The following is a 27,866-nucleotide window of genomic DNA, read 5'->3' on the forward strand; positions in this document are numbered from 1 at the left end:
TGGCTTGCTTCAAAAACCAAATTCAAATTGAATCCAATTGATGGTCCCCACAAGAGAGACAAACAAGATGCAAGCTAAGAAAGGACAAGATAAGACACTGCACCCTATCTTGAGGTTGATCTGACACTGGACTTTAGCCAAAAGGCCGAGAAGCACTTCCTCTAGCTTAACATTGGCTTTTTACACCCCAGTTTGTGAGAATGAAATTCTCAGAAAACATTGCCACAACTTGCTGATGAGGGCTTTGGTGCATTTTTCGGTGTGACTTGCTAAGTATATTGCTTGAGGAAATTCTGGATCAAAGTGAGAATGATCCTAAGGGAAGAGTGTGGACAGCCAGCCTCACCCACGCCCCATGATCAAGAACAAGAAAGAACTGGTCATCAATAATAGGTGGTCATTAGAATGTCTTCTCTTTCCATTGTGTTACCTTTTTGACAGCTTTCATATTGCCCATGACCAATAAGGCCACTGCCTACACAAAGCATCTCAGCTTTAACATCCTGAAACAATCTATATTGCTTGAATAAATCAATAGTATTATCTTTTCATAGAATCCCGACAGTGCAGCAGGCAGCCATTCAGCCCATTGAGCCAGCACTGACAACAATCCCACCCAGGCCCTATCCCTGCAACCCACATATTCACCCTGCTAATCCCCTTGACAATAAAAGCCAATTTTAGCCTGACCAATCAACCTAACCCGCACATCTTTGGACTGTGGGAGGAAGCCGGAGCACCCGGAGGAAACACACGCAGACACTGGGAGAACATGCAAACTCCACACAGTCACCCAAGGCTGAAACTGAACCTGGGTCCCTGGCGCTGTGAGGCAGCAATGCTAACCACTGTGCCTCCGTGCTGCCCATACTGTGCCTCCGTGGCACCCATCTCTTTGATCTCTTGATCTAATTTCTGATTCTACAGATACAAACGGTGAGGACTAATGCTACTATATTCGAGCCAATCTCTTCCTCGCCATCTTTCGTGAGTCTGCCCATTGTTAACCCATCAGCCATAGCTCAGTCAGTAGTGCTCTGACCTCAGACAGTCAGTTGTAGTCTGAAGTCGAATTCCCAGGCAGCTGAGACATTCTCATACCGGTACTGACTGCTGCACTGTCAGAGGTGCCGTCTTAAGGAATAGGCTATAGTTGCTAAACCAAGACCCTCCCCCGACCCTCTTAGACCCTTTTTGTATTGGAAAAGGGTACAGGACTTATCCCCAATGTCTTGGCCAATACCTATCCTTCAGACAATATCATTGGTGACAACATTTCTGGTTATTATCACACTGTACAAGTTTCCTGTGTAGAGACTGTCACAGTTCCTGCACTGTGATTAGTCTGCAAAGGTATTTCACAATGCAGGCTGTGAAAGATGCAGCCCGCTCCTTGACCTTTGTATCTGCGATCAGCCACAAGGGAAGGTTGCACAAATAGAAATTAAGGCAACTCTCCTTTCCATCCACATGGAAAAGGACCCCACAAAAATTTAATGAGCAGCTCCTTGGAAATTCCATATTCGCACCGGCTCCATCCTCAACACCTGTCCTTTAATCTTATCTGAAAAAGTTGGCAAAGGGGACATTGAGCACAAATGGCCAATGACTAGGCGTTGTCAAATAAAGGAAGCTGCAACTTCCTGAAAAGTGTCACATCTGAGGAACAACAAACCAAATCAACACATCAGTTCAATAGAGAGTTGTCATCTACCATCTGCCTACACTTTTCTAGTTACTCCACGAACCAGCAAAGCTATGCCATGGATCTGAGTTCTGTACCTACCTTTCTTCCTTTTATTTAAGCTTCAACTTCAGCAGCTTTGGAATCACCTGGTGTTTGAACTGGATGTTGGGAAAATTGTCAAAGGGGTCATCATCTGTCAAGGTTTACTGAAAACACCAAGATCTGCAGGTAATCCGGAGTAAGTTCTCATTTTCATCTTGGTTTCATTTCCCCCCTCCACGTCTAAGTTGAGAAAGCAAGGGAGTTGATTTTTGTATCATGATAAGAACGAGTTGAGGAGCAGGAGAAAGAAATTAGTGAATATAGTATTGACACAACTTGCTGAAATTACAGAAACCAGTCAACATTTGAAAGAATGAGTTATTTATAGATTGAGACTTAATACTGAAGAGTAGAATTCTTCACCGCAACCCCCGACAGCATGGTTAGAAATCGTTTTGAAGGATTGAATGGCAGTGACAAGGGAGTTCCATGTTCTGATACTCTATGCGGCAAGGGCACTAAATAATACCCTTGTGCGATTTGAAGAGCTAGTAGCAAAATTGTACCCTCGGAAGAAGTTGTGCACAATAAACTAACACAAAAATGAGCTGGCGACCGAACTGCAGTTTCAGTCTAAGAGCAGACAAAGCATAAGTAGACAAGTGCAGCTGAACTCTTAACATGAAGAAAGATGTGGGGTTTTGACATTTAACTCTTATTTTGATATTTGATGCGTAGGGTGGACAGGCACATTTCAAAGGGCATTTTAAAAGCCTTTCGCAAATACTGGCCTGCCGTGGCTCTCCTAGATACAGAGGTGAGAAACTGAGCTGCAAAACGCCAGTGAAGTAAAGGTTCAACACGCAGGCTGCGTGAATTACTCCAGCCGCTGTGAGCTACGGATTCCATTACTAGCCGGAAATCCCTGAGCTCTCAGAGGAGAGGCAAGGGCTGGGGAGTGAGGGGAGAACACAGTAAGAAGTCTCACAACACCAGGTTAAAGTCCAACATGTTGGACTTTAACCTGGTGTTGTGAGACTTCTTACTGTGTTCTCCCCAGTCCAACGCCGGCATCTCCACATCATGACTACGAGTGAGGAGAGAACCAGGGATACTGGGACAAGGTTATCATAGAAATCACCTACAGTGCAGAAGGAGGCCATTCGGCCCATCGAGTCTGCACCGACCACAATCCCACCCAGGCCCTACCCCCACATATTTACCCGCTAATCCCTCTACCCTACGCATCTTAGGATTCTAAGGGGCAATTTTTAACCTGGCCAATCAACCTAACCCGCACATCTTTGGACTGTGGGAGGGAACCGGAGCACCCGGAGGAAACCCGCGCAGACACGAGGAGAATGTGCAAACTCCACACAGACAGTGGCCCGAGCTGGGAATCGAACCCGGGACCCTGGAGCTGTGAAGCAGCAGTGCTAACCACTGTGCTACCGTGCCGCCCTGACCTGAGATTTATAGAATCACAGAATCCCTGCATTGCAGAAGGAAGCCATTCGGTCCATCTGCACTGACAACAATCCCACCTAAGCCCCATCCCTGTAACCTAAGGCTTTTACCTTGCTAGCACCACCTCCCACCCCCCACCCCCCCCACCCCGCCGCCCCCAACACTAAGGGGCAGTTTAGCAAGGCCAATCCATCCTAACTCGCACATCTTTGGATTGTGGGAGGAAACCGGAGCACCCGGAGGAAACCCACGCAAACACGGGGATAACATACAAACTCCACACAATCACCCAAGGTCGGAATTGAACCTGGGTCCCTGGCGCTGTGAGGCAGCAGTGCTAACCGCTGAGCCACCGTGGGATAAGATATTTTGCAAGAAGTGCAGGGAGAAAATTGATGGGAGGAAACTAGCAACACAAGGTTGCAGTGAGTTGGAATGCCAGTAAAGGACACATCCCATTCCCCAGAGTCTGTCTGCTGAATTATCAGCTGCAGGCTTTCTTGAGCGAGCGTGGAGGCACTGAAAAAGAATTATCACACACTTGCCTGTTCTTATCATCACCAGTCGAGTTGCAACATTACTTTTTTCATAGTTTTGACATTTATTTATATTTTAAAAGTTAGCCTTGGGTATTTCTGCAGATGAAATATATCTGACATCTTCAGATTTTCAGAATCTCTGAACGAAAAGAACAAAGAAAATTACAGCACAGGAACAGGCCCTTCGGCCCTCCAAGCCTGCACCGACCATGCTGCCCGACTCAACTAAAACCCCATAACCTCCCGGGAACCATATCCCTCCATTCCCATCCTATTCATGTATTTGTCAAGACACCCCTTAAAAGTCACTATCATATCTGCTTCCACTACCTCCCCCGGCAGCGAGTTCCAGGCACCCACCACCCTCTGTGTAAAAAACCTGCCTCATACATCTCCTTAAACCTTGCCCCTCGCACCTTAAACCTATGCCCCCTAGTAATTCATTCTTCCACCCTGGGAAAAAGCTTCTGACTATCCACTCTGTCCATGCCTCTCATAATCTTGTAGACTTCTATCGGGTCGCCCCTCAACCTCTGTCGTTCCAGTGAGAACAAACCAAGTTTCTCCAACCTCTCCTCATGGCTAATGCCCTCCATACCAGGCAACATCTCGGGTTTATGTATGCTTCAGTGGGTTTTCAGGGGGGACATATTTTTGCTACAGGACCTGCACATGAGGATTAAACAAGCGGTTAACATATAAAACAATTTTCACAATAACCTGAGCAAACTGGGGTTTGCGAGCGAGTTCAATGACGAGAAGGCAGCGCCCTCTGTAGGATTCTAGAAGATGATGTGGAGATGCCGGCATTGGACTGGGGTAAACACAGTAAGAAGTCTCACAACACCGGGTTAAAGTCCAACAGGTTTATTTGGTAGCACAAGCCATTAGCCTTCGGAGCGCTGCCCCTTCATCAGGTGAGTAGGAGTTCTGTCCACAAACAGGGCATACAAAGACACAAACTCACACAAAAGACACAAAAGACACAGAATATATAAAGACACAGACTGGATTATCTGTAAAGACTCGCATTCCAACCATTATTTTGTAAATTGAGTTTGTGTCTTTATATGCCCTGTTTGTGAACAGAACTCCCACTCACCTAATGAAGGGGCAGCGCTCCGAAAGCTAGTGGCTTGTGCTACCAAATAAACCTGTTGGACTTTAACCTGGACTTCTTACCGGATTATAGAAGTGCAGCACCAAATCCGAACCAAGGCTAAGAACCAGCTGGGGGAAGCACAGCAATGTCAGAGTGGAAACTCCAGGGTCAGAACGTGTTCGGTGAACCCAGGTATTCAAAAAACTACTTTCAATTTGACTTAGGAAATGGAGATGATGGCAATGAAAAAACTTCCCTGCTACCTGAGGGACAACTGTAATGATTTCAGACCCCTTGGAGTAACAAGGTTTCCCTTGCTGTTCAAAGACAAAATCTTGTACTTATGTCATTGAATCATAGAATCCCTCCAGTGCAGGCTATTCAGCCCCATCAAGTATTCACTGACTTGCCGACAGAGCATCCCACCCAGGCCCTCTCCCCGTAGCCTCACTTATTCACCCCTAATCTACTCATCTTATATCACTAAGGGGCAATTTAGCATGGCCATTCCACCTAACCTGCACTCTTTGGAGTGTGGGAGGAAACCAGACCACCTGGAGAAAACCTACACAGACATGGGGAGAATGTGCAGATTCCACACAGACAGTGACCCAAGGCCGGAATTGAACCAGGGTTCCTGGCGCTGTGAGGCAGCAGTGCTAACCACTGTGCCACCAACCACACACCTGAAACTTCTCAAAGGGCTTAATAGACAATGGTTACACTGGAAGAGTATTGGTTATTATATCGGTCAGCATTTGTACACAGCAGGATCCCATAATAATGGTGCATTGCTTTGCAGGTGCCCAATTAAATAGATCCAATATTTAACTCGCATTGCTGTAGCAGTAACTCTGGCGCTTGCTCTACATATACAGGTTTCTCCTTTTTCAAACAATAACTATTTCCAATTGAAGTCCCTACAATTTAACACTAACAATCTAGCATCTCCGCAGTCCAAAGATGTGCGGGTTAGATGGATTGGCCATGTTAAATCACCCCTTAGTGTCAAGGGGACTAGCTAGAGTAAATGCATGGGGTTATGTGGATAGGGCCTAGGTGGGATTGTGGTCAGTGCAGACTCGATGGGCCGAATGGCCTCCTTCTGCACTGTAGAATTCTATGATTCTATGAACATTATTCAACAGAGGTCTATGAGTCAGTGCTCTGGCTGCGGAAAATGTCATTTTCTGAGGCAGTTACTTTACGAGATACCCAAAAATCTTTGATGGGCTTTACTTTGCACTCCCAATATTTTTGACGCGTCCAACTGCCTTGCACATTTATCAACTGCTCAGAAACACCAGGATTCATTCTCCGAAATGTACAATGCTGAAAAGACTGAACAGCTCCCAACAAACTACAATATGAATGTGTAAACATCTACAACAACTTCACTTCAAAAGGAAGCAACTCCATTGCCTGTAAACCCCGAGGTCAAACATGTTACTTAAAGGCTAGACTTTATTTTTCTATAGAATTCCTACAGTGTAGGAGAAGGCCATTCAGCCCATCGGGCCTGCACCAACAATCCCATCGAGGACCTATCCCTGTAACCCCACATATTTACCCTATTAATCCCCCAGATACAAAGGGGCAATTTATCATGGCCAATCCACCTAACCTGCACATCTTTGGACTGTGGGAGGAAATTGGAGGAAACCCACACAGACACAGGAAGAATGTGCAAACTCCACACAGACAGTGACCCAAGGCCAGAACTGAACCCGGGTCCCTGGCGCTATGAGGCAACAGCGCTAACCACTGTGTCACCGTGCCGCCTTCCAGCACTAAAAGAGTCCAAAGGCACACATCTAGTAAAATGTCTTCTGTAATAGGGCAAAATCCAGAGAGTGTGGACTGCAGCAGGAGAGGAATGTATGGAAAGGGTTAAACAGACAGCATTGTAACATCCACACTCACTGCAGACACACAGGATAAAATACAAATAACTGCATCTCAGACTGCACTAAAACAGTCATACCCCAGGTGAGATTGCTCCAAAGTTACAACAACCATATGGGAATTGATATCATTTTCAAGGCTCCAAAAGGTCTAGCAGAACCACTAGGCCTCTGAAAACGTAATCAAGTATCCAGGAGATGGGACAATTAACACCCCATTGAAATCAGTTTGACAAACACAACGCTTTGATATTGTAAACAGGTAGACAGGAGATGTCCAGCAAATGATTAAAGCTAAAGCACACAAGACAATGGAACCATATAATGTAATCAAAAACAGAACTATAACCAATTCAAAGCAACAAAATGATGACCTGATGTAAATGTAATGCTTTGTAATGTAAAGAAAGGGGTATAAGAATCTGTAAGAACCAACGCTCAGCTCAGAAGCAAAGCTGTAGTTATAGCCACGAGTTCCACTCTCTCTCATGCACGTTGAATAAAGCCATTTTGTTGAAGTTTTACATGGTTTTGGAAGACTCAGTTCGTTTATTCCCTCCTACACCTTCCAAAACACTTTTACCAATCCCTCTTTTACCAGATGGAAAACGGCACCACAAATTAATCTAGTGTTCATTTTTATAAAGTAGCTGATTCAAGGCTCTGGAAGTACAATCCATAGAAAAAAAGAATAACCATGTTTCAAGGTGAAAAGATGATGCTCAATAGGTGACATGAGATTTAAGCTGGGCAGAGCCATTGCATTCCATCATTCAACAATTGCAGCATGCAACTGACTGTTTGACACTCTGCAGGAAACAGAAGGCAGACTTCTATCATAAATTGGTAACAGGCATCCACATAATGGAATTGGTGTGTTTCTGGAGAGAGAGAGCAGTGAGGGATATGAAGAGAATGGGGGTTGGGATCAACATCAAATCAGGCAGGCTTCTTGATCCAAATGGGATTTTGATTCCTAACCTCCCTGTCTGACTAGATGTAATGAGGAGAATCCAAACTATTCCAATTTCCCTTCAAATATTATTTCTAAAATGCTTGATCTAAACAATAATAAATGTTCTTTTTCAGAATAAAATAACGGAAATGAACATGAGCAACTGCACAGACACTTGGAACACCGCAGTGACAAAGGTGGTCTTTCCAGTTTTGTATTTGGTTGTTTTTATTGGAGGCTTACTGCTGAACACACTGACTGCCTGGATCTTCTGTCACATTCCAAATCAGTCCAGCTTCGTGGTTTACCTCAAGAACATTGTCACCACTGACGTTGTGATGGTACTCACGCTACCCTTTAAAATCCTGGCCGATGTGGGACTTGGACCCTGGCAGCTGAAAGCATTTGTGTGTCGTTACACTATGGTGCTATTCTACAGCAACATGTCCCTCAGCATAATGTTCCTGGGCCTGATCAGTTTCGACAGGTATCTGAAGGTAGTGCGGCCCAGGAAAAACCTCATGGTGCAAAGGGTCGCCTTTGCCAAGGTCATCAGTGCGGGTTGCTGGGTCGTCATGATGGGCTTTGCTCTGCCGAACATAATTTTGACAAACAAGACCCCCACAAACGAAACTGCAGCACAGTGTTTTCTGTTGAAAAGCCAGATGGGAAAGAATTGGCACAAACTTATAGTCATAAAATGCCAAGTTATTTTCTGGATCACTTTTGTCCTCCTCATGGTGTCTTATTCAGCTATCTTAAAAAAAATATATTGGTCTGATCAAAAATTCCAAAAGGACTCCAGCAATGTGAGAAAGAAAGCGAATCGCAACATATTCAGCATCATGGGTGTCTTTGTCGTCTGCTTTGTGCCCTATCACATTATCAGACCTCTATATGATAAGAACCGTGCTGAGAAAAATTGCACATCGTTCACGCTGTATTATGCAAAGGAGGTCACACAGCTTCTGTGTGCACTTAATGTTTGCCTTGATCCAATCATCTACTTCCTTCTCTGCAAATCATTCTCCAAGCTGCTGTTTAAAAAGATGCGACTAAAACAAGACCTCAACATAGAAATGTCTCAAGTGGGACGCTGTCAAATGAGTGTACTTAACCATCCAGCTCTAACAAACCAATCACCTCCTAGTTCCTGCCAGCTCCCTGAATCATTAAGATTTGACTATAATTGCCTTGTAAAACCCTTGACTGCTCCATATTGGAGAGACAGCAGGACTGGTTCCATCGAAACCCTACCCAGCCACTTGTGAATCGAGTGTCTGAGTGACACAAATCAGCAAGAAAGTTTGAGAAACTTGCAATTTTCATTCTCACTCTTAGTCCCTGAATTTGCACATAAATGACGGTGTGCACCATTAACACACGGTTAATTTTCCAGCAAGATTCAATAACATGCGTTTGCCCATTAACCCTTTCTGCAGTACAACCGGAATGTAATCACCATCTACGGTGAAAAAACATACTGCTTATGTGGGCCACCCTATGATTGCCGACATCCTCGAAAGCTGGGGTAAGCTGAGAGAACATTCATCGACATCTAATGATCCGATGGAAGCAGTGGATCACATAGCTGATTAATAATTCTCGTACGGATTCTTCAATAGCGAGAATCCCTGGCCTATATTGAAACACTTAGGAACAGCTGGTTATTTCCAACATCTTCTGTTTATAGTTCCTTCACTGATATTAAGACATTATCATTTTCCATTTTGTTTTATTCAGTAGTCACACTTTGCAGACCACTCCTTCCTAACCTTCTGCTTGTTACAAAACGAAGGGAGGGCTACGTCGATCTGGACAGAAAATTGAACAGCCTCCCATGTGCACGTGCCCAAACGATTTCCCTTTCTGTGATGCGCTTATTTATCTCATTTCATGTAAATGATTTTACATTGAATTAAATATTCTAACTCACACTGGTTTGTTTGGATTCTGAGCATCTCAGTAAGAGTTCTTGAATCGCACACTTGAAGCGTTGTTGCTTTCCCAACTCTGCCAGATCCCCCGTGGGCAATGCAGTGTCAAAAATGGTGGACTGGTTATTATCCAAAGCTGTTGCATTAAGATCCCATTCACTATCTGTGGGCAGCTGTAAGTGTAATGAATGGCAATTGGCGTCCTTTGGCCACTAACTGAAGAATCCAGATCAGTGGTAGTGATTTGCCCAAGAGCAGGTTCTCTGTTCGCTTTTCCATGCAATGCCGTCTTGCACCTTCCTCTTTGGTTGCCTGCAGGAGTTTCCCATTTCCATTTTCAAGTTGTCTAACATCATCATTCTCTTTCTCCCCCTTGGTTCACATTCCTCTAATTTTCCTTCTACCCCTGAAATCAGCAAGTTCTCGAGCCTTAGAATAATGTCAATCCACCATTATTACCTTCGCTTCTAGATATCCATTTTTCTGTCACTTTACCTCCTCCGACACCCTGAGGATTTCTCCATTGTTCCTGTGTATGCTCCAAATGAACTGTGCCATCCTTCTCCGGTACTGGCAGCACGGTAGCATAGTGGTTAGCATTGCTGCCTCGCAGCGCCAGAGACCTGGGTTCGATTCCCAGCTTGGGGTCACTCTCTGTGCGGAGTTTGCACATTCTCCCTGTTTCTGTGTGGGTTTCCTCCGGGTGCTCCGGTTTCCTCCCAGTCTGAAAGACGTGCTGGTTAGGGTGCATTGGCCACGCTAAATTCTCCCTCAGTGTACCCGAACAGGCGCCGGAGTGTGGCGACTAGGGGATTTTCACAGTAACTTCATTGCAGTGTTAATGTAAGCCTACTTGTGACACAAATAAATAGACTTAATCTTCCGCAACTTTCCAGTTATTGTTCACAGTCTGCGTTTCAGCCTTGTATGTAACAGAGCAATTAAGATCTCTATTCATTCTTACGCTGTGCAATCCTTTGTTCGGGAATGCATTCTTTGCTATTGCTGTTCTACTTATTTATTTCTGACAGTAAACATTTTCCTGAAAACGTTTTTACCCCATTCTTAAAGTCACAAAGCCAATGCTCAGAGCGGACCAGGCAGATCCAAATCCATCTCCTTGCTTTCTGCAAAAACCAAATTCAAATTGAACCCAATTCACGGTCCCCACAAGAGAGACAAACAGGATCCAAGCTGACAAGATAGGGCATTGCACCTCATCTTGGGCTTGATCTGACGATGCTTGATCTTAACCAAGGGCCGAGAAGCAATCTTCTGACAACATGTTGCCCACATACTTCAGTTGTGAAACATGTTCCAGCTGTTAATCGTTTATCTTGACCTCTGCTTTTCCACCACGGGGTGGGATTTTCCAGCCCTGCCCACCCCTGGGATCACCCAGTCCTGCGGTAAGCCAATGGACTTTTGGCTGGGCCGCAGCAGACCCCAACATGATGGGGCCGGAAAATCCTGGCTATTATTTATTCCAATTTCCATAACTTTTGTCTTTTTTTTACATTAGTTGTCATTCCATGAGCTTTCATCCATCAGTATCTGCAGATGCTCTGCTGTGCTTGCCACTTGGACCTTAGCATCTGCAAATCTCACTATCCTCACTAACTCACCTCTTACTTTGACACCCTTCTGTACTTCATCTAGTGCATCCTTTATCAAGAGCACAGTTGCTGAAGAGTCATGAAAATAGTGGACGCCGAGTGAGTAGGGGTTTCAATTTTGTGATTGAAAGTAAAACATCAACACACTATACAGAAATAATCCAGAAATAAACTCTGCAGCAAGTAAAAAAGCAAAGTGCAGAAGTGCAACTTCCCTGTTGCTTGATTGGGTAAACTGGTGTTGCGCAAGGACTGTGCAAGTCAAAACGATCACAGGATGAATCCGGAGACTATGCTGAGTTCACTGATCTCATGGAAGGTTTACTAATCCTGGGCCAGGAATGGGAGCAGTGCAAGAACAGTCAGCTGGGACACTTGTTCTGAATTGCAATAATGGGCTCCAGCTGCTAGACAGCGGCAAACTGTAGAATGATGTCTTCTGTGTTCAACAGTCCATCTCCTCCCTAGCTTCTCGGCTCACAAGCAGTAGAGCACTAGGCAGCTTCAGGACTCCCTGGAATCTCAGTCTAGTGAGACTCAGGAGAAATGTATTCAAACATCATTAAAATGCTAAAATGTCCGAGAAACTTTATTAAAATGTTTTAACTTTTTCATGCTGATGCTAACATGTTGTTTCAATGCTGTACTTAGAGATTCGAATTAAACGTAAATAAAAGTTAATTCATGAGGGGGATTGCCACCATATCTGTCAATCATGGCATGTGGGTGTGGCAGAGACAGCATTTGTTGCCCATCCCTAATTCATAGAGTCAAAGAGGTTTACAGCATGGAAACAGGCCCTTCGGCCCAACTTATCCATGCCGCCTTTTTTCTTTTAAAAACCCTAAACTAATCCCAGTTGCCCGCATTTGGCCCATATCCCTCTACACCCATCGTACTTAGGTAACTATCTAAATGCTTTTTAAAAGACAAAATTGTACCCGCCTCTACTACTACCTCTGGCAGCTTGTTCCAGACACTCACCACTCTCTGTGTCAAAAAATTGCCCCTCTGGACACTTTTGTATCTCTCCCCTCTCACCTTAAACCTATGCCCTCTAGTTTTAGACTCCCCTACCATTGGGAAAATATATTGACTATCTAGCTGATCTATGCCCCTCATTATTTTATAGACCTCTATAAGATCACCCCTCAGCCTCCTACGCTCCAGAGAAAAAAGTCCCAGTCTATCCAGCCCCTGCTTATAACTCAATCCATCAAGTCCTGGTCGCATCCTGATAAATCTTTCTGCACTCTTCCTAGTTTAATAATATCCTTTCTGTAGTAGGGTGACCAGAATTGCACACAGTATTCCAAGTGCAGCCGTACCAATGTCTTGTACAACTTCAACAAGACATTCCAACTCCTGTATTCAATATTCTAACCGATGAAACCAAGCATGCTGAATGCCTTCTTCACCACTCTGTCCACCTGTGACTCCACTTTCAAGGAGCTATGAACATGTACCCCTAGATCTCTTTGTTCTGTAACACTTCCCAACGCCCTACCATTAACTGAGTAAGTCCTGCCCTGGTTCAATCTACCAAAATGCATCACCTCGCATTTGTCTAAATTAAACTCCATCTGCCATTCGTCAGCCCACTGGCCCAATTGATCAAGATCCCGTTGCAATTGGAGATAACTTTCTTCACTGTCCACTATGCCACCAATCTTAGTGTCATCTGAAAACATGCCTCCTATATTCTCATCCAAATCATTAATATAAATGACAAATAACAGTGGACCCAGCACTAATCCCTGAGGCACACCGCTGGTCACAGGCCTCCAGTTTGAAAAACAACCCTCTATAACCACCCTCTGGCTTCTGTCAAGATGCCCTTGAACTGAGAGGTCTGCTGGGCCATTTCAGAGGACATTCAAGAGTCAACCACATTGCTGTGAGTCTGGAGTCACCTGTACGCCAGACCAGGTCAAGACGGCAGATTTCCTTTCCCAAAGGGGAAGTGTATTTTACACAACAAAGCTCGTGCTACCAAATAAACCTGTTGGACTTTAACTTGGTGTGGTGAGACTACTTACTATGCAACACACCCGCAGTGCCGTGAGCAAGGGCATCAATCAACCAGATGGATTTTTACAACAATCATAGAATCCTACAGTGCAGGAGGCCATTCGGCCCATTGAGTCTGCACCCACCACAATCTCACCCAGGCCCTATCCCCCTAACCCCATGCATATACTCCAACTAGTCCCCCTGACACTAAAGGTCAATTTAGCATGGTCAATCCACTAAACTCCACACAGACAGTGACCCAAGCCGGGAACGAACCCGGCTCCCTGGCGCTGTGAGGCAGTAGTGCTAACACTGTGCCACTATGCCGCCCCCAATCGACAATGGTTTCAGGATTATCGTTAGACTTTTAATTCCAGGTGTTTTTATTGAACTCAGATTTCACTAACTGCCATGACAGGATTCGAACCCGGGTACCCAGGGAATTACTCTGGGTCTCTAGATTACTAATCCAGGGACAATACCATGATGCCTTCGCCTCTCCTTCTGCCTCTCCTCTTGAATCTTGGGGTTATTTGTTCTTTTATGGGCCATGGGCATCAGTGGCGAGACCAATATTTTTTGCGTATTTCTAATTGTCCTTGAGGTAGTGGGGGTAAGCCGCCTTCCTGAACTGTTGCAGTCCCTGAGGTGTAGGTACACCCACAGAGAGGGTGTTAGAGAGGGCATTCCAGGGTTTAGATCCAGCATCAGTGAAGGAATGGATATATGTATTTCCAAGTTAGGATGGCAAGTGACTTGGAGAGGAACTTCCAAGTGGTAGTGTTCCCAGGTATCTGTTGTCCTTGTCCTTCTAGATGGTAGTGGTCATGGGTTTGGGGGTTGTTGCCTAAGGAACTTCTGTGAGTTCCTTCAGTGCATCTTGCAGGTGGTACACACTGATGCCACTGTTGGTCGGTGGTGGAGGAAGTGACTTTTTGGGGTGGGGAAAGCAAGCGAACTGGCTGCTTTGTCCTGAATGGTGTCGAGCTTCTTGAGTGTTGTTGGAGCTGCGCGCATCCAGGCAAGTGGAGAGTTTTCCATCACACTCCTTACTTGTGCCTTGTAGATGGTGGGCAGACTTGGGGGAGGCGAGTTACTCTTTTTAAAGAGCACTTAGAGAACAGTGTAAATTGAGGACATTGGCTCAGGCTTTTGGCTAAGATCAAGCATCGAATTAAGCCTAAGATGGAGTGCAATGTCTCATCTTGTCCCTCTCAGCTGGAGATTTCCCACACAGAGCAGGAGTAGCGCACACAGTTTTGGACTCTCCTGCTGTGACTTAACCCTTTAAATTGAACCTTTAGAAAGATACCTAAAATCAAATAATATGAATTATTCTAGGGCCTTTCTTTCCTGGTCCTTGGTACTACAGTATATAGCCTTTACAAACTGTAAACCACAAAATAGAAACTTTGCAAACTATAAGTGATAAAAGTAGTAAATACTTACCCGACCATACTCACACAATCAGCTGCTTCCACTTACCCATTTCACTTTTGAATCCTGACATTAAAAAAAACAGTAAGATGTTTAACAACACCAGGTTAAAGTCCAACAGGTTTATTTGGTAGCAAAAGCCACACAAGCTTTCGGAGCTCCAAGCCCCTTCTTCAGGTAAGGGGACTCACCTGAAGAAGGGGCTTGGAGCTCCAAAAGCTTGTGTGGCTTTTGCTACCAAATAAACCTGTTGGACTTTAACCTGGTGTTGTTAAACTTCTTACTGTGTTTACCCCAGTCCAACGCCGGCATCTCCACATCATTAAAAAAAACTCCATCCTCACATTTACAAAGCCCAGTTTTCGGAGCTGCAGCAACGGTTAGGGACACTGTGGAGTATCCGTGAGGTGGAGAGTATCATGGTTAGTGTGTATAGAGAGGTGGTTACGCTACAGACTAAGACTCCACAGATAGGAAGGAAATAGGTGACTACCAGGCAGAGCAAGAGAACTAGGTAGGCAATACAGGGATCTCCTGTGGCTATTCTTCTTCAAGACAGATATACTGCTTTGGATACTGCTGAAGGGAATGGCTTCTCAAGGGAAAGCAGCAGCAGCCAAACCTGTTGCACCCTGGTTGGCTCTGCTGCACAAGAGAGGAGGAGAAAGTGTGGGAATGTAATAAGTTATAGGGGATTCAATGGTAAGGGGAATAGATAGGCATTTCTGTGGCCACAAATGAGACTCCAGGATGGTATGTTGCCTCCCTAGTACTAGGATCAAGTATGTTTCAGAGCAGCCACATGACGTTCTGGCTGATGGAAGGTGAACAGCCTGGGGTCGTGGTACACATCAATATCAATGACAGCGGTGAAAAAAGGGGATGAGGTCCTAAAAACAGAACTACTGGAATCCTTCCAAGGATGTAACTAGTAGAGTTGTTGAGGAGGAACTTATGATTGTAGCATATTTGGACTTTCAGATAGCTTTTGACAAGGTGCCACATTAGAGGTTTGTGTGTAAAATTAAAGTGCATGCAATTGGGGGTAGTGCACTGAGATGGATAGAAAATTGGTTGTCAGACAGGATAAAAAAAGTAGGAATGAATGAATCTTTTTCCAAGTAGCAAGCAGTTACTGGTGGGGTATCGCAGGGATCGGTGCTAGCACCCCAGCTATTCACGATGTATATCAATAATTTACATGCAGGAACTAATTGTAATATCTCCAAATTTGTAGATGGCAGAAACCTGGGTGGGACGGTGAGCTGTGAGGAGGATGCAGAGATACTTCAGTGTGATTTGGACAAGCTGAGTGCATGGGAAAATGCATGGTCGGTGCACTTTAATGCTGATAAAAGTGAGGTTATCCACTTTGGGAGCAAAAACAGAAAGGCAAATTATTATCTGAATGGCTATAGATTGAGAGGAGGGATTGTGCAATGAGACCTGGGTGCCCTTATACACCAGTCTCTGAAAGTAGGCATGCAGGTGTAGCAGGCAGTGAAGACGGCAAATGATATATTGGCCTTCATAGTGAGAGGATTCGAGTGCAGGAGCAGGGATGTCTTGCTGCAATTATGCAGCACCTAGAATAATGTGTGCAGTTTTGGGCTCCTTATCTGAGGAAGAATGTTCTTGCTATGGAGGGAGTACAGCAAAGGTTTACCAGACTAATTCCTGGGGCGACGGAACTGACATATGAGGAGAGATTGTGTTGGTTAGGATTATATTCGCTGGAGTTTAAAAAAATGAGGGGAGATCTCATAGAAACCTATAAAATTCCAGCAGGAAGGATGTTCCCAGTGATGGGTGAGTCCAACACTACGATCACAGTCTGAGCAAATGGGATCGATCATTTAGGACTGAGATGAGGAGAAATTTCTTCATCCAGAAAGTAGTGAGCTTGTGGCATTTTCTACCACAGAAAGTATTTGAGACCAAAACATTGTATCTTTTCAAGAAGGAGTTAGATATAGCTCTTGGGACTTTAGGAATCAAAGGATAAGAGGGAAATCGGGAACAGATTACTGAGTTGGATGATCAGCCATGATCATAGTGAATGGCAGAGCAGGCGTGAGGGACCGACTGGCCTCCTCCTGTGTTTAATGTTGATTTGTTTCTTCTAAGTTTCTACATTAAGCAATCTGATCATTGCATTTTACTTTGTCAAGCTTATTTCCAGAATTAATTTCTGAGGTGAAGTCTTTGGCATTTTGTTTTGCCAAAAACGTAGGCCGTTTATGGCCCACAAGGCCCCAGTGACCAATTCATGGTTAAAGAGGAAGGCCTTTCTCCAGACACAGGGGAATATGGGTTGTAAGTGGAGTAGGGTGAGTGTAAGTGCTGAGGCATAAATTAAATGCTCAAACATCTGCTTTGCTTTGGAAAAACTATCAAAAATGCTCAGCGCTGGGACAAGCCCCAAATTAGCCTCTCAAGAGAAGGTAAAACATTTTAAAATTTCTCCATCAACCTTGAGGTAAAGCTAAAACTCTAGTGTGTTAATATCACAGCAAACTATACAGTTCAACAAATAGTGATGCAAACTCAGCTATGAAGGCCAAGTACACCACTCACTATCACGCATGCTACATTTTACTAGCACACAAAGTCAGTACAAATTATACTGTTTGATGCGATCTCTCAGTGGCATGGTTACAGGTCAAGAGAAAGGATGTAATGGTGCACCAGGGCAGTCAGTGATTGGTCACCTTGTACTTTATAATCTCCATAGCTCAGAATAACAAAGTTCAACGGGTAAGGGGGTTCAACGGGTAAGGGGGTTCAATGGGTAAGGGGGTTCAATGGGTAAGGGGGTTCAATGGGTAAGGGGGTTCAATGGGTTCGGGGGTTCAATGGGTAAGGAGGTTCAATGGGTAAGGGGGTTCAATGGGTTTGGGGGTTCAATGGGTAAGGGGGTTCAATGGGTTTGGGGGTTCAATGGGTAAGGGGGTTCAATGGGTAAGGGGGTTCAATGGGTTCAGTGCACAGATTAAAGATTTAATCATTCACTGGGAATATCATCAGTGTAAGGTCGAATATCCTTTACCCGTAAATCCTTTACCCAAACACATCCAAATTCTGAGCTTTTTTTAAACGACCATGCAATTAATTTGTACATTAATAAAACAATGTAATAGTATATTACGGATATAATAAGTGTTAACTGGATCCAAAAGATTTGGCACAGTGGTTAGCACTGCTGCCTCACAGCGCCAGGGACCCGGGTTCAATTCCCGGCTTGGGTCACTGTCTGCGTGGAGTTTGCACGTTCTCCCCATGTGTCTGTGTGGGTTTCCTCCGGGTGCTCCGGTTTCCTCTCACAGTCCAAAGATGTGCGGGTTAGGTGCAATGACCCGAACAAGCGCCGGAGTGTGGCGACTAGGGGAATTTCACAGTAACCTCATTGCAGTGTTAATGTAAGCCTTATTTGTGACGAATAAATCAACTTTACTTTTTAGACCAAAGCTAGCTTAGACTTAGGCTGACCATGTATATGCAAAATCCGGAAACTAAAAATATCTGAACACTGAAAAGCAACTGGCTTTTGGATTTCGGATGATGGATATGTGAGAGCCATTTTAATTATTCAATTACTTTAATCATACACATATTTCCCTCTGATGTAAATTAGTGAGAGTGAATTGCAACTGGACTGTGCATGAAAATGGGGCATTTCCTTCTGATAGTTAATACTCTCAACTCAAGCTCAAACTATTCATGGGTCATGGCAATCATAACACATCCCACAGGGTGGCACTGTACACAAACAAATTTGCTAATAACATGCAACCTGAAAACAGAATCTACTTTACCAGCTGAAAAGCTGAATTCCTGTTAATTTTTTGATATTTGTTCAACTGACCTTCAGTTATCCTCAGTAGATTGTAATCCCGAGTTTAATCACTACTGCAATGGAATGTCAGGCTTGAGTGGAGAAATCAAGGCTGACACTCAATTGCAATACACTGAGCTGCTGTTTTCAGAATAGACATTTAACCAAGCCCCACCTGCCCTCGCAGGTGGACATAAAAGCTCGCATAACACTGCTTCGATTCCTGGACATCGTACATAGACAAAGAGAACAGAAATGAAATAGAGAATCTGGTGAACTGGTGCGGCAACAATAATCTCCCCCTCAATGTCAACAAAATGAAGGAGATTGTCATCGACTTCAGGAAGCGTAAAGGAGAACATGCCCCTGTCTACATGAATGGGGACGAAGTAGAAAGAGTTGAGAGCCACAAGTTTTTAGGTGTCCAGATCACCAACAACCTGTCCTGGTCCCCCCCATGCCGACACTATAGTCAAGAAAGCTCACCAATGCCTCTACTTTCTCAGAAGACTAAGGAAATTTGGCATGTCAGCTACGATTCTCACCAACTTTTACAGATGCATCACAGAAAGCACCCTTTCCGGTTGTATCACAGCTTGGTATGGCTCCTACTCTGCCCAAGACAGCAAGGAACGACAAAAGGTCGTGAATGTAGCCCAATCCATCACGGAAACCAGCCTCCCATCCATTGACTCTTCCCACTGCCTCGGCAAAGCAGCCAGCATAATTAAGGACCCCATGCACCCCGGACATTCTCTCTTCCACCTTCTTCCGTCGGGAAAAAGATACAAAAGCCTGAGGTCACGTACCAATTGACTCAAAAACAGCTTCTTCCCTGCTGCTGTCAGACTTTTGAATTGACCTACCTTGCATTAAGTTGATCTTTCTCTACACCCTAGCTATGACTGTAACACTACATTCTGCACTCTCTTGTTTCCTTCTCTTTGAACAGTATGTTTTGTCTGTTTAGCGCGCAAGAAACAATACTTTTCACTGTATGTTAATACATGTGACAATAAATCAAATCAAATCAAATCAAAATTTATCTCTCAATTAATTGGCTCCTGCTCTGTCCAAGATTGCAAGAAACTACAAAGAGTCATGAATGAAGCCCAGTCCATTGACACCATCTACACTTCCCGCTGCCTCGGAAAAACGGCCAGCATCATTAAGGACCCCACGCATCCTGGATGTTCTCTCTTCAACCTGCTTCTGTTGGGAAAAATAATTCTGAGATCACGTACCAACCAACTCAAGAACAGCTTCTTCCCTGCTGCCATCAGACTTTTGAATGGACTTACCTCATATTAATTTGATCTTTTTCTCCACCCTAGCTCTGACCGAAACACCACATGCTGCACTCTCTCCTTTCCTTCTCTATGAACGGTATGTTTTGTTTGTATAGCGCACAAGAGACAATGCTTTTCACTACATAGTAATACATGTGACAATAATAAATCAAATATCAGATATCTAGTCACAGGCTGCTGTTTGTGGGAGCTTGCTGTGTGCATTACCTACATTACATGGGCGGTACAGTGGTTAGCACTGCTTCCTCACAGTGCCAGAGACCTGGGTTCAATTCCGGCCTCGGGTGACTGTGCGGAGTTTGCACTTTTTCCCCGTTTCTGCATAGGTTTCCTCCGGGTGCTCCAGTTTCCTCCCACACTCCAAAGATGTGCAGGTTAGGTAGATTGGCCATGCCAAATTGCCCCTTTGTGTCCCAAGATGTGTAGTTAGATGGATTAGTCATGGTAAATGCATAGGGTTACTGGGATAGCGCGGGGGAAAGGGCCTGGGTAAACTGCTCTGTCAGAAGTCGGTACAGACTCGATGAGCCGAATGGCCTCCTTCTGTACTGTAGGGATTCTAAGATTACAACAGCAACTAAACTTCTAAAGTGCTTAATTGGCTGTGCACTCTAGGATAAACACAGTTTATCCCAAGGGATCTTGGGTTTATGTCACACCATCAGTAACCCCCACAGCTTGCCCCCTGGACTTGCAGAATCTCACTGGCTGTCCTGTCTGGACAGTAAGAAGTCTCACAACACCAGGTTAAAGTCCAACAGGTTTATTTGGTAGCAAATGGTATTTGCTACCAAATAAACCTGTTGGACTTTAACCTGGTGTTGTGAGACTTCTTACTGCGCTTACCCCAGTCCAACGCCGGCATCTCCACATCATGTCCTGTTTAGAGGCAAGACACATCTCTTTAACCTGTGTTTAATGCTCCCTCCACTCACATTGTCTGTATCTTTAAGACCTGGTTGGCTGTAGAGATTCGCATTCTAATCAGTATTCTGTAACTTGATTTTGTGTCTCTGTGCCCTGTTTGAGAGCACATTTCCACTCCATCTGACGAAGGAGCAGTGCTCCAAAAGTCAATGGTATTTGCTACCAAATAAAACTGTTGGAATTTAACCTGGTGTTGTTAAAACTCTAACTGTGTTCACCCCAGTCCAACGCCGGCATCTCCACAGCACTCTAGGATATCCAGTATTTGAGAAAGGCACTATCTAGATATCTTTTTTAGCAAAGAGCAGCGTCCCCCCGTCGACAATGTGCCGCACAGTAATAAAAGTCTGGTCTATGCCCATTCTATAACATGTTATAACACCCGTAAGGATCAATAACTTAAAAAGAATGGAATCCCGATGCAGCCAATGGAAAGAAAACCAATGGACACGATTTCACTACTTCAAACCTTTACTGTAATAGTCTAATTTAAATCAGCATAATTCAAACATTAACTAATAGGCAAACAATATATTAAATAAAAAGCCAACTTTCACTTCAAACAACCAAGACAACAAGCCCACAACAAACCGACACCTCACATAGACGCTCAAGCACTCGCGTTACTTCCCATATAAATGTGGCACCACAATTAATCGCAGTCTTCACAACTCACTCTCTGTTATGACTTCTCATAGAATCTCTACTGTGCAGGAGGCTATTCAGGCCATTGAGTCTGCACCGACTCTCCGACAGAGCATCTTACTCAAACCCTAACCCCATATATTTACCCCGCTAATTCCCCTAACCTACAGATCTTTGGACAATGAAGAGACAATTTAGCATGGCCATCTACCCAATCTACACATCTTTGTTCTGTGAGAGGAAATCCATGGCAGACACGGGGAGAACGTGAAAACTCCACACAGGCAGCCACCCAAGGCCGGAATCAAACCCAGGTCCCTGACGCTGCGACATGATGACATGGCTGGTGTAACTGATGAGCTGCCCAAATCCCAAAGGGAAACTTGGACAAGCTATCACAACTATATGTAATTTGTATTTAATTATGAGAAGGTATCGTCACTGAAATCAAGAGAAAACATTTCAAACCAATTTTGGAGTTTTTAAATATTACATTTAAACAGTTATTTAAAAAAAGAAAACTTAAACATGCAAGGTTACATTTACCCAGTTAACAGTAGTTCTCCAAACATTTCCCAAAAGATTTCTGCTAAGTTAAACTCAGAGCTAAACACCCCTTTTAGACAACAGTTTTCGTAGATTTTCTCGAAACAAATTCCAGTTAGATTACCACATACATCCACTGATAGTTAATACTCTCAACTTGAGCTCAAACTATTCATGGGTCAGTGCAATCATAACACACCCCACAGGGTGGCACTCTACAAACATATCCGCTAATAACATGCAACCTGAAAACAGAATCAACTTTGCCAGCTGAAAAGCTGAATTCCTGTTAACCTTTTGATATCTGAGTGAATTTCTCCACTCAAGTCTGACATTCCATTGCAGTAGTGATTAAACTCTGTATTACAATCTACTGAGGATGACTGAAGGTCAGTTGAACATACATCAAAGAAGTTAACAGGAATTTAGCTTTTCAGCTGGTAAAGTAGATTCCGTTTTCAGGTCGTATGTCATCCTCAGTAGATTGTAACACAGAGTTTAGTCACTACTGCAATGGAATGTCAGATTTGAGTGCAGAAATCAAGGCTGACACTCAATTGCAATACACTGTCTGAGCTGCTGTTTTCAGATTAGACGTTTAATCGAGGACACACCTGCACTCTCAGGTGGACATTAAAAGCTCACATAACACTGCTTTTCAAAGAAAAGCAACATGTCCTGGACAATATTTATCCCTCAATTAATATCAGATTATCTGGTCATAGGCTGCTGTTTGCTGTGCACATTACCTATATTACATGGGTGGCACAGTGGTTAGCACTGCTGCCTCACCGCAAGAGTTTTAACAACATCAGGTTAAAGTCCAACAGGTTTATTTGGTAGCAGAGACACAAAATCAAGTTACAGAATACTGATTAGAATGCAAATCTCTACAGCCAACCAGGTCTTAAAGATACAGACAATGTGGGTGGAGGGAGCATTAAGCACAGGTTAAAGAGATAAAACATAGAACATAGAAAAACTACAGCACAAACGGGCCCTTCGGCCCACAAGTTGTGCCGAACACATCCCTACCTTCCAGACCTACCTATAACCCTCCATCCTATTAAGCTCCATGTACTCATCCAGGAGTCTCTTAAAAGACCCTATTGAGTTCGCCTCCACCACACCTGACGGCAGCCGATTCCACTCGCCCACCACCCTCTGTGTGAAAAACTTCCCCCTAACATCTCCCCTGTACCTACCCCCCAGCACCTTAAACCTGTGTCCTCTCGTAGCAGACATTTCCACCCTGGGAAAAAGCCTCTGAGAGTTCACCCGATCTATGCCTCTCAACATCTTATACACCTCTATTAGGTCTCCTCTCATCCTTCGTCTCTCCAAGGAGAAAAGACCGAGCTCCTTCAGCCTATCCTCATAAGGCATGCCACTCAATCCAGGCAACATCCTTGTAAATCTCCTCTGCACCCTTTCAATCTTTTCCACATCCTTCCTATAGTGAGGCGACCAGAACTGAGCACAGTACTCCAAGTGGGGTCTGACGAGGGTCTTATATAGCTGCATCATTATCCCCGGATTCCTAAACTCAATCCCTCGATTGATAAAGGCCAGCACACCATACGCCTACTTAACCACCTCCTCCACCTGTGGGGCCGATTTCAGAGTACTATGGACCCGGACCCCAAGGTCCTTCTGATCCTCTACCGTACTAAGAGTCTTTCCCTTTATATTGTACTCCTTCATCCCATTTGTCTGACTAAAATGGAACACGACGCATTTATCTGGGTTGAAGTCCATCTGCCACTTGTCCGCCCAGTCTTGCATCCTATCTATGTCCCTCTGTAACTTCTGACATCCCTCCAGACTATCCACAACCCCACCAACCTTCGTGTCGTCGGCAAACTTACCAACCCATCCCTCCTCTTCCTCATCCAGGTCATTTATGAAAATGACAAACAGCAAGGGTCCCAGAACAGATCCCTGGGGCACACCACTGGTGACCGACCTCCATTTAGAAAAAGACCCATCTATACCCACTCTATGCCTCCTTTGGGCAAGCCAGTTCTGGATCCACAGAGCAGCAGCCCCTTGGATCCCATGCCCTATCACTTTTTCAAGAAGCCTTGCATGGGGGACCTTATCGAACGCCTTGCTAAAATCCATATAAGCCACATCTACCGCCTTCCCTTCGTCAATGTGTTTAGTCACATTTTCGAAGAACTCCACCAGGCTCGTAAGGCACGATCTGCCCTTGACAAAGCCATGCTGAGTATTCTTGAGCATACTAAACCTCTCGAAATGCTCATATATCCTGTCCCTCAGGATCTTCTCCATCAGTTTACCAACCACTGAGGTTAGACTCACCGGTCGGTAATTACCTGGGCTATCCCTATTCCCCTTCTTGAAAATAGGAACCACATCCGCAATCCTCCAATCCTCCGGCACCTCTCCCGTCTCCATCAACGACGCAAAGATCATCGCCAGAGGCTCTGCAATCTCCTCCCTTGCCTCCCACAGTAACCTGGGGTACATCCCATCCAGACCCAGCGACTTATCTAACTTGATGCCATTCAAAGATTCCAGCACAACCTCTTTCTTAAAGTCCACATACTCAATCCTTTCAGTCCACCGCACACCCGCAGTACATCCACCCAGGTCCTTCTCCTCTGTGAAAACCGAGGCAAAATACTCTGCCATTTCTACTGGTTCCGTACAGACTTTCCCGCCTTCACCTTTTATAGGCCCTATTCCGTCACGTCTCATCCTTTTACTCTTCACATATTTATAGAACGCCTTAGGGTTCTCCTTAATCCTACCTGCCAGGGCCTTCTCATGACCCCTTCTGGCTCTCCTAATTTCCTTCTTTAGTCCCTTCCTACAAGCCGTATACTCTTCTAAATCCCTATCTTCGCCAAGCTCTCTGAGCCTTTTGTATGCTTTCCTTTTCTTCTCGACTAGGTCCCACACAGCTTTCGTGCACCACGGTTCCTTTAACCGACCAACACCTCCCTGTCTGCTCAGAACGTTGTCCTGTAGAACTCTAGACAGACATTCCTTGAAAAACTGCCATCTCTCTTCAGTACATTTCCCTGAGAATACCTCCTTCCGATTTACTCCTCTGATTTGCTGTCTAATGTCTTCATATTTCCCCTTACTCCATATAAACACTTTCCTAGCTTGCCTGATCCTCTCTTTTTCCAATGCAAGCCTAAAGGAGATAGAGTTATGATTGCTATCCCCAAGATGCTCTCCTACTGAGAGATCTAGACACCTGTCCAGGTTCATTGGTCAGTATCAGATCAAGTACAGCCTCTCCTCTTGTAGGCTTGTCCACATGCTGTGTCAGGAAACCCTCCTGAACACACCTAACGAACTCTTCCCCATCCAATCCCCTTACCCTCGGGATATTCCAATCTATGTTTGGGAAATTAAAGTCTCCCATCACAACAACTCTGCTATTACTGCATCTCTCCAGGATCTGTTTCCCTATCTGCTCCTCCACCTCCCTGTTACTATTGGGCGGCCTATAGAAAACTCCCAGCAAAGTGACTGGCCCTTTCCCACTCCAAACTTCCACCCACAGAGACTCGGTGGACAATCCCTCCACAGCATACACCTTCTCTACAATGTGTATTGTCTCCAGACAGGACTGCCAGCAAGTCCAGGAGGCAGGCTGTGGGGGTTACTGATAGTGTGACATAAACCCAACATCCCGATTTAGGCCGTCCTCATGTGTGCGGAACTTGGCCTCACAGCGCCAGGGACGCGGGTTCAATTCTTGGTTTGCGTCATTGCCTGTATGGAGGTTGCGCGTTCTCCCCGTGTCTGCGTGGGTTTCCTCCCACACTCCAAAGATGCGCGGGTCAGCTGGATTGGCCATGCTAAATTGCCCCAAGATGCAGAAATTCACTCAAGTATCAAAATAATTAACAGGAATTCAGCTTCTCAGCTGGCAAAGTTGTTTCCATTTTCAGGTTGCATGTTATTAGTGAATATGTTTCACAGAATCACAGAAACCCTACAGTGCAGAAAGAGGCCATTTGGCCCATCAAGTCTGCACCGACCACAATCCCACCCAGGCCCTACCCCCATATCCACCCGCTAATCCCTCTAACCTACACATCTCAGGACACTAAGGGGCAATTTTAGCATGGCCAATCAACCTAACTCGCACATCTTTGGACTGTGGGAGGAAACTGGAGCACCCGGAGGAAACCCACGCAGACACGAGGAGAATGTGCAAACTCCACACAGATAGTGACCCGAGCCGGGTCCCTGGAGCAGTGAAGCAGCAGTGCTAACCACTGTGCTACCGTGCCGCACCGTTTGTGTACAGTGCCACCCTGTGGGATGTGTTATGGATTGCACTGACCCATGAATAGTTTGAGCTTGTAATGCAGAAATGCTATTTCACAGGCTTCGACCTCTCTCACTCGATAATAGAAAACCAAAGCCTATATTCAAAGCCTTGTAGACGCAAGATGTGCATGCTCTGAAAGCCGCTTTCTTCACAGGTATGTTACAGCACATATGCTCTTCAAGACCTCATGACCGCAACTTCAATCTCTCGGTAAATATGCTTTAACTTTATTGGTTTTACATCCCTCTGCAAGTTCCCTTTCCCAGAATGTACAGATCTTTCATATTATTTTTATGGCTATTACTTTTGGGTAAATATAACCTTAATAATTTGCTCTATTCATGTAGGATCTTAGCCAACTATCCATTTTTCGTTTGAAATACATTAGTTAAATTCAAGTCACTCCCCTTATCTTCCTAATGTAAATTTATATTCAGGCTGGCCACAGCACCCATCCTAGCCCTGCTCACCTCCATTTCAAAATATTTGCTTGCACGCCTAACCCCTTTTTGATGTTTTAACCATGCAGTCTAACTGCAGAAGAGCCACTGAAATAAAAGCAAAAGTAGGTTACTTGGTCCCTCGAGCTTGCTCCGCCAATCAAAAGGATAATTGTTGATCTATTTGCACTGAGTTCCAAATTCCCACCTACCCTGTCTTCTTCAGTCTAATGAAACTAGTTACCCCTATACACACACACACAAGCCTGCTTCACAGTATACCACAGTGCTTCTGAGACAATATTAAAAAATGTGATATTCCATCACACCTCTATCCACTGGGAGAAATGAACCATCTCAATTGTAAAAGACAGTTTCATTTCCCTCAACACAATTCACATTACTCACTCTGCATATCAATGCACACTAAACTATTGCCACATAAAATGCATGTGTTAACATGACAATACACACAAGGCTGTTGCATCAATAGAGTTCATTTCAGTCCACTTCCCAAGTTTTGATCTTTGAACTTTAAAATCTTGAAACGCATTGGCAATTAGATTTTCATAGAATCACAGAAACCTTACAGTACAGAAGCAAGCCATTCGGCCAATCAAGCCTGCACTGACAAAATCCCATCTGGGCCCTATCCCTGTGACCCCCACGTATTTACCCTGTTAATCCCCCTGACACTGAGCGGCAATTTAGCATGACCAATCCACCTAACCCGCAGATCATTGGACTGTGGGAGGAAACCGCAGCACCCTGAAGAAATCCACACAGACACGGGCAGAATGTGCAACTCCACACAGGCAGTGACCCGGCGCTCCCTGGCACTGTGAGGCTGCAGTGCTAACCACTGTGCCGTAGGCTTACATTAACACTGAAATGAAGTTACTGTGAAAATCCCTCATCCAATCACGTGTATATACTGTAGATTAATTGGCTGAAGTGGCAAATTGCACCTGAACAGCCTTGCGTTTCAGTTTTGAAACTTTTCTAGAAATTTCCAAGGATTGTGGTCTGTGAAAGCAATTGTTTCGGAAGAATTGCGTGCAACATAAACTTTGAAGTACTGCAACTCTAACTCCGGAACTAGTGTTTCCTTTTGGGGGTTTGAGTGCCTTTTGCAATGTATGT

At 44.6% G+C, this 27,866-nt stretch overlaps 2 protein-coding genes across 3 annotated transcripts in view; one reads left to right on the forward strand and one right to left on the reverse strand.

Annotated features, from left to right (window-relative positions):
- Nucleotides 1-27,866, reverse strand: part of LOC144487108 (mediator of RNA polymerase II transcription subunit 12-like protein) — a 596,823-nt gene that overhangs the window by 300,751 nt on the left and 268,206 nt on the right.
- LOC144482968 (P2Y purinoceptor 14-like) lies at nt 1,694-9,632 on the forward strand. 2 transcript variants are annotated; one of them, XM_078201800.1, is made up of 2 exons: nt 1,694-1,915; nt 7,831-9,457. In XM_078201800.1, exon 2 carries the CDS (start codon nt 7,846-7,848, stop codon nt 8,965-8,967), a length of 1,122 nt encoding a protein of 373 aa, XP_078057926.1. In that variant the 5' UTR covers nt 1,694-1,915; nt 7,831-7,845; the 3' UTR covers nt 8,968-9,457. The 2 variants fall into 2 exon arrangements, with proteins under 2 accessions (XP_078057926.1, XP_078057930.1); XM_078201804.1 differs by lacking the exon at nt 1,694-1,915 and adding an exon at nt 4,825-5,029 and having other exon boundaries at nt 7,831-9,632.

Source organism: Mustelus asterias, chromosome 3 (genome assembly GCF_964213995.1).
Source record: "Mustelus asterias chromosome 3, sMusAst1.hap1.1, whole genome shotgun sequence".
Taxonomy (NCBI): domain Eukaryota; kingdom Metazoa; phylum Chordata; class Chondrichthyes; order Carcharhiniformes; family Triakidae; genus Mustelus; species Mustelus asterias.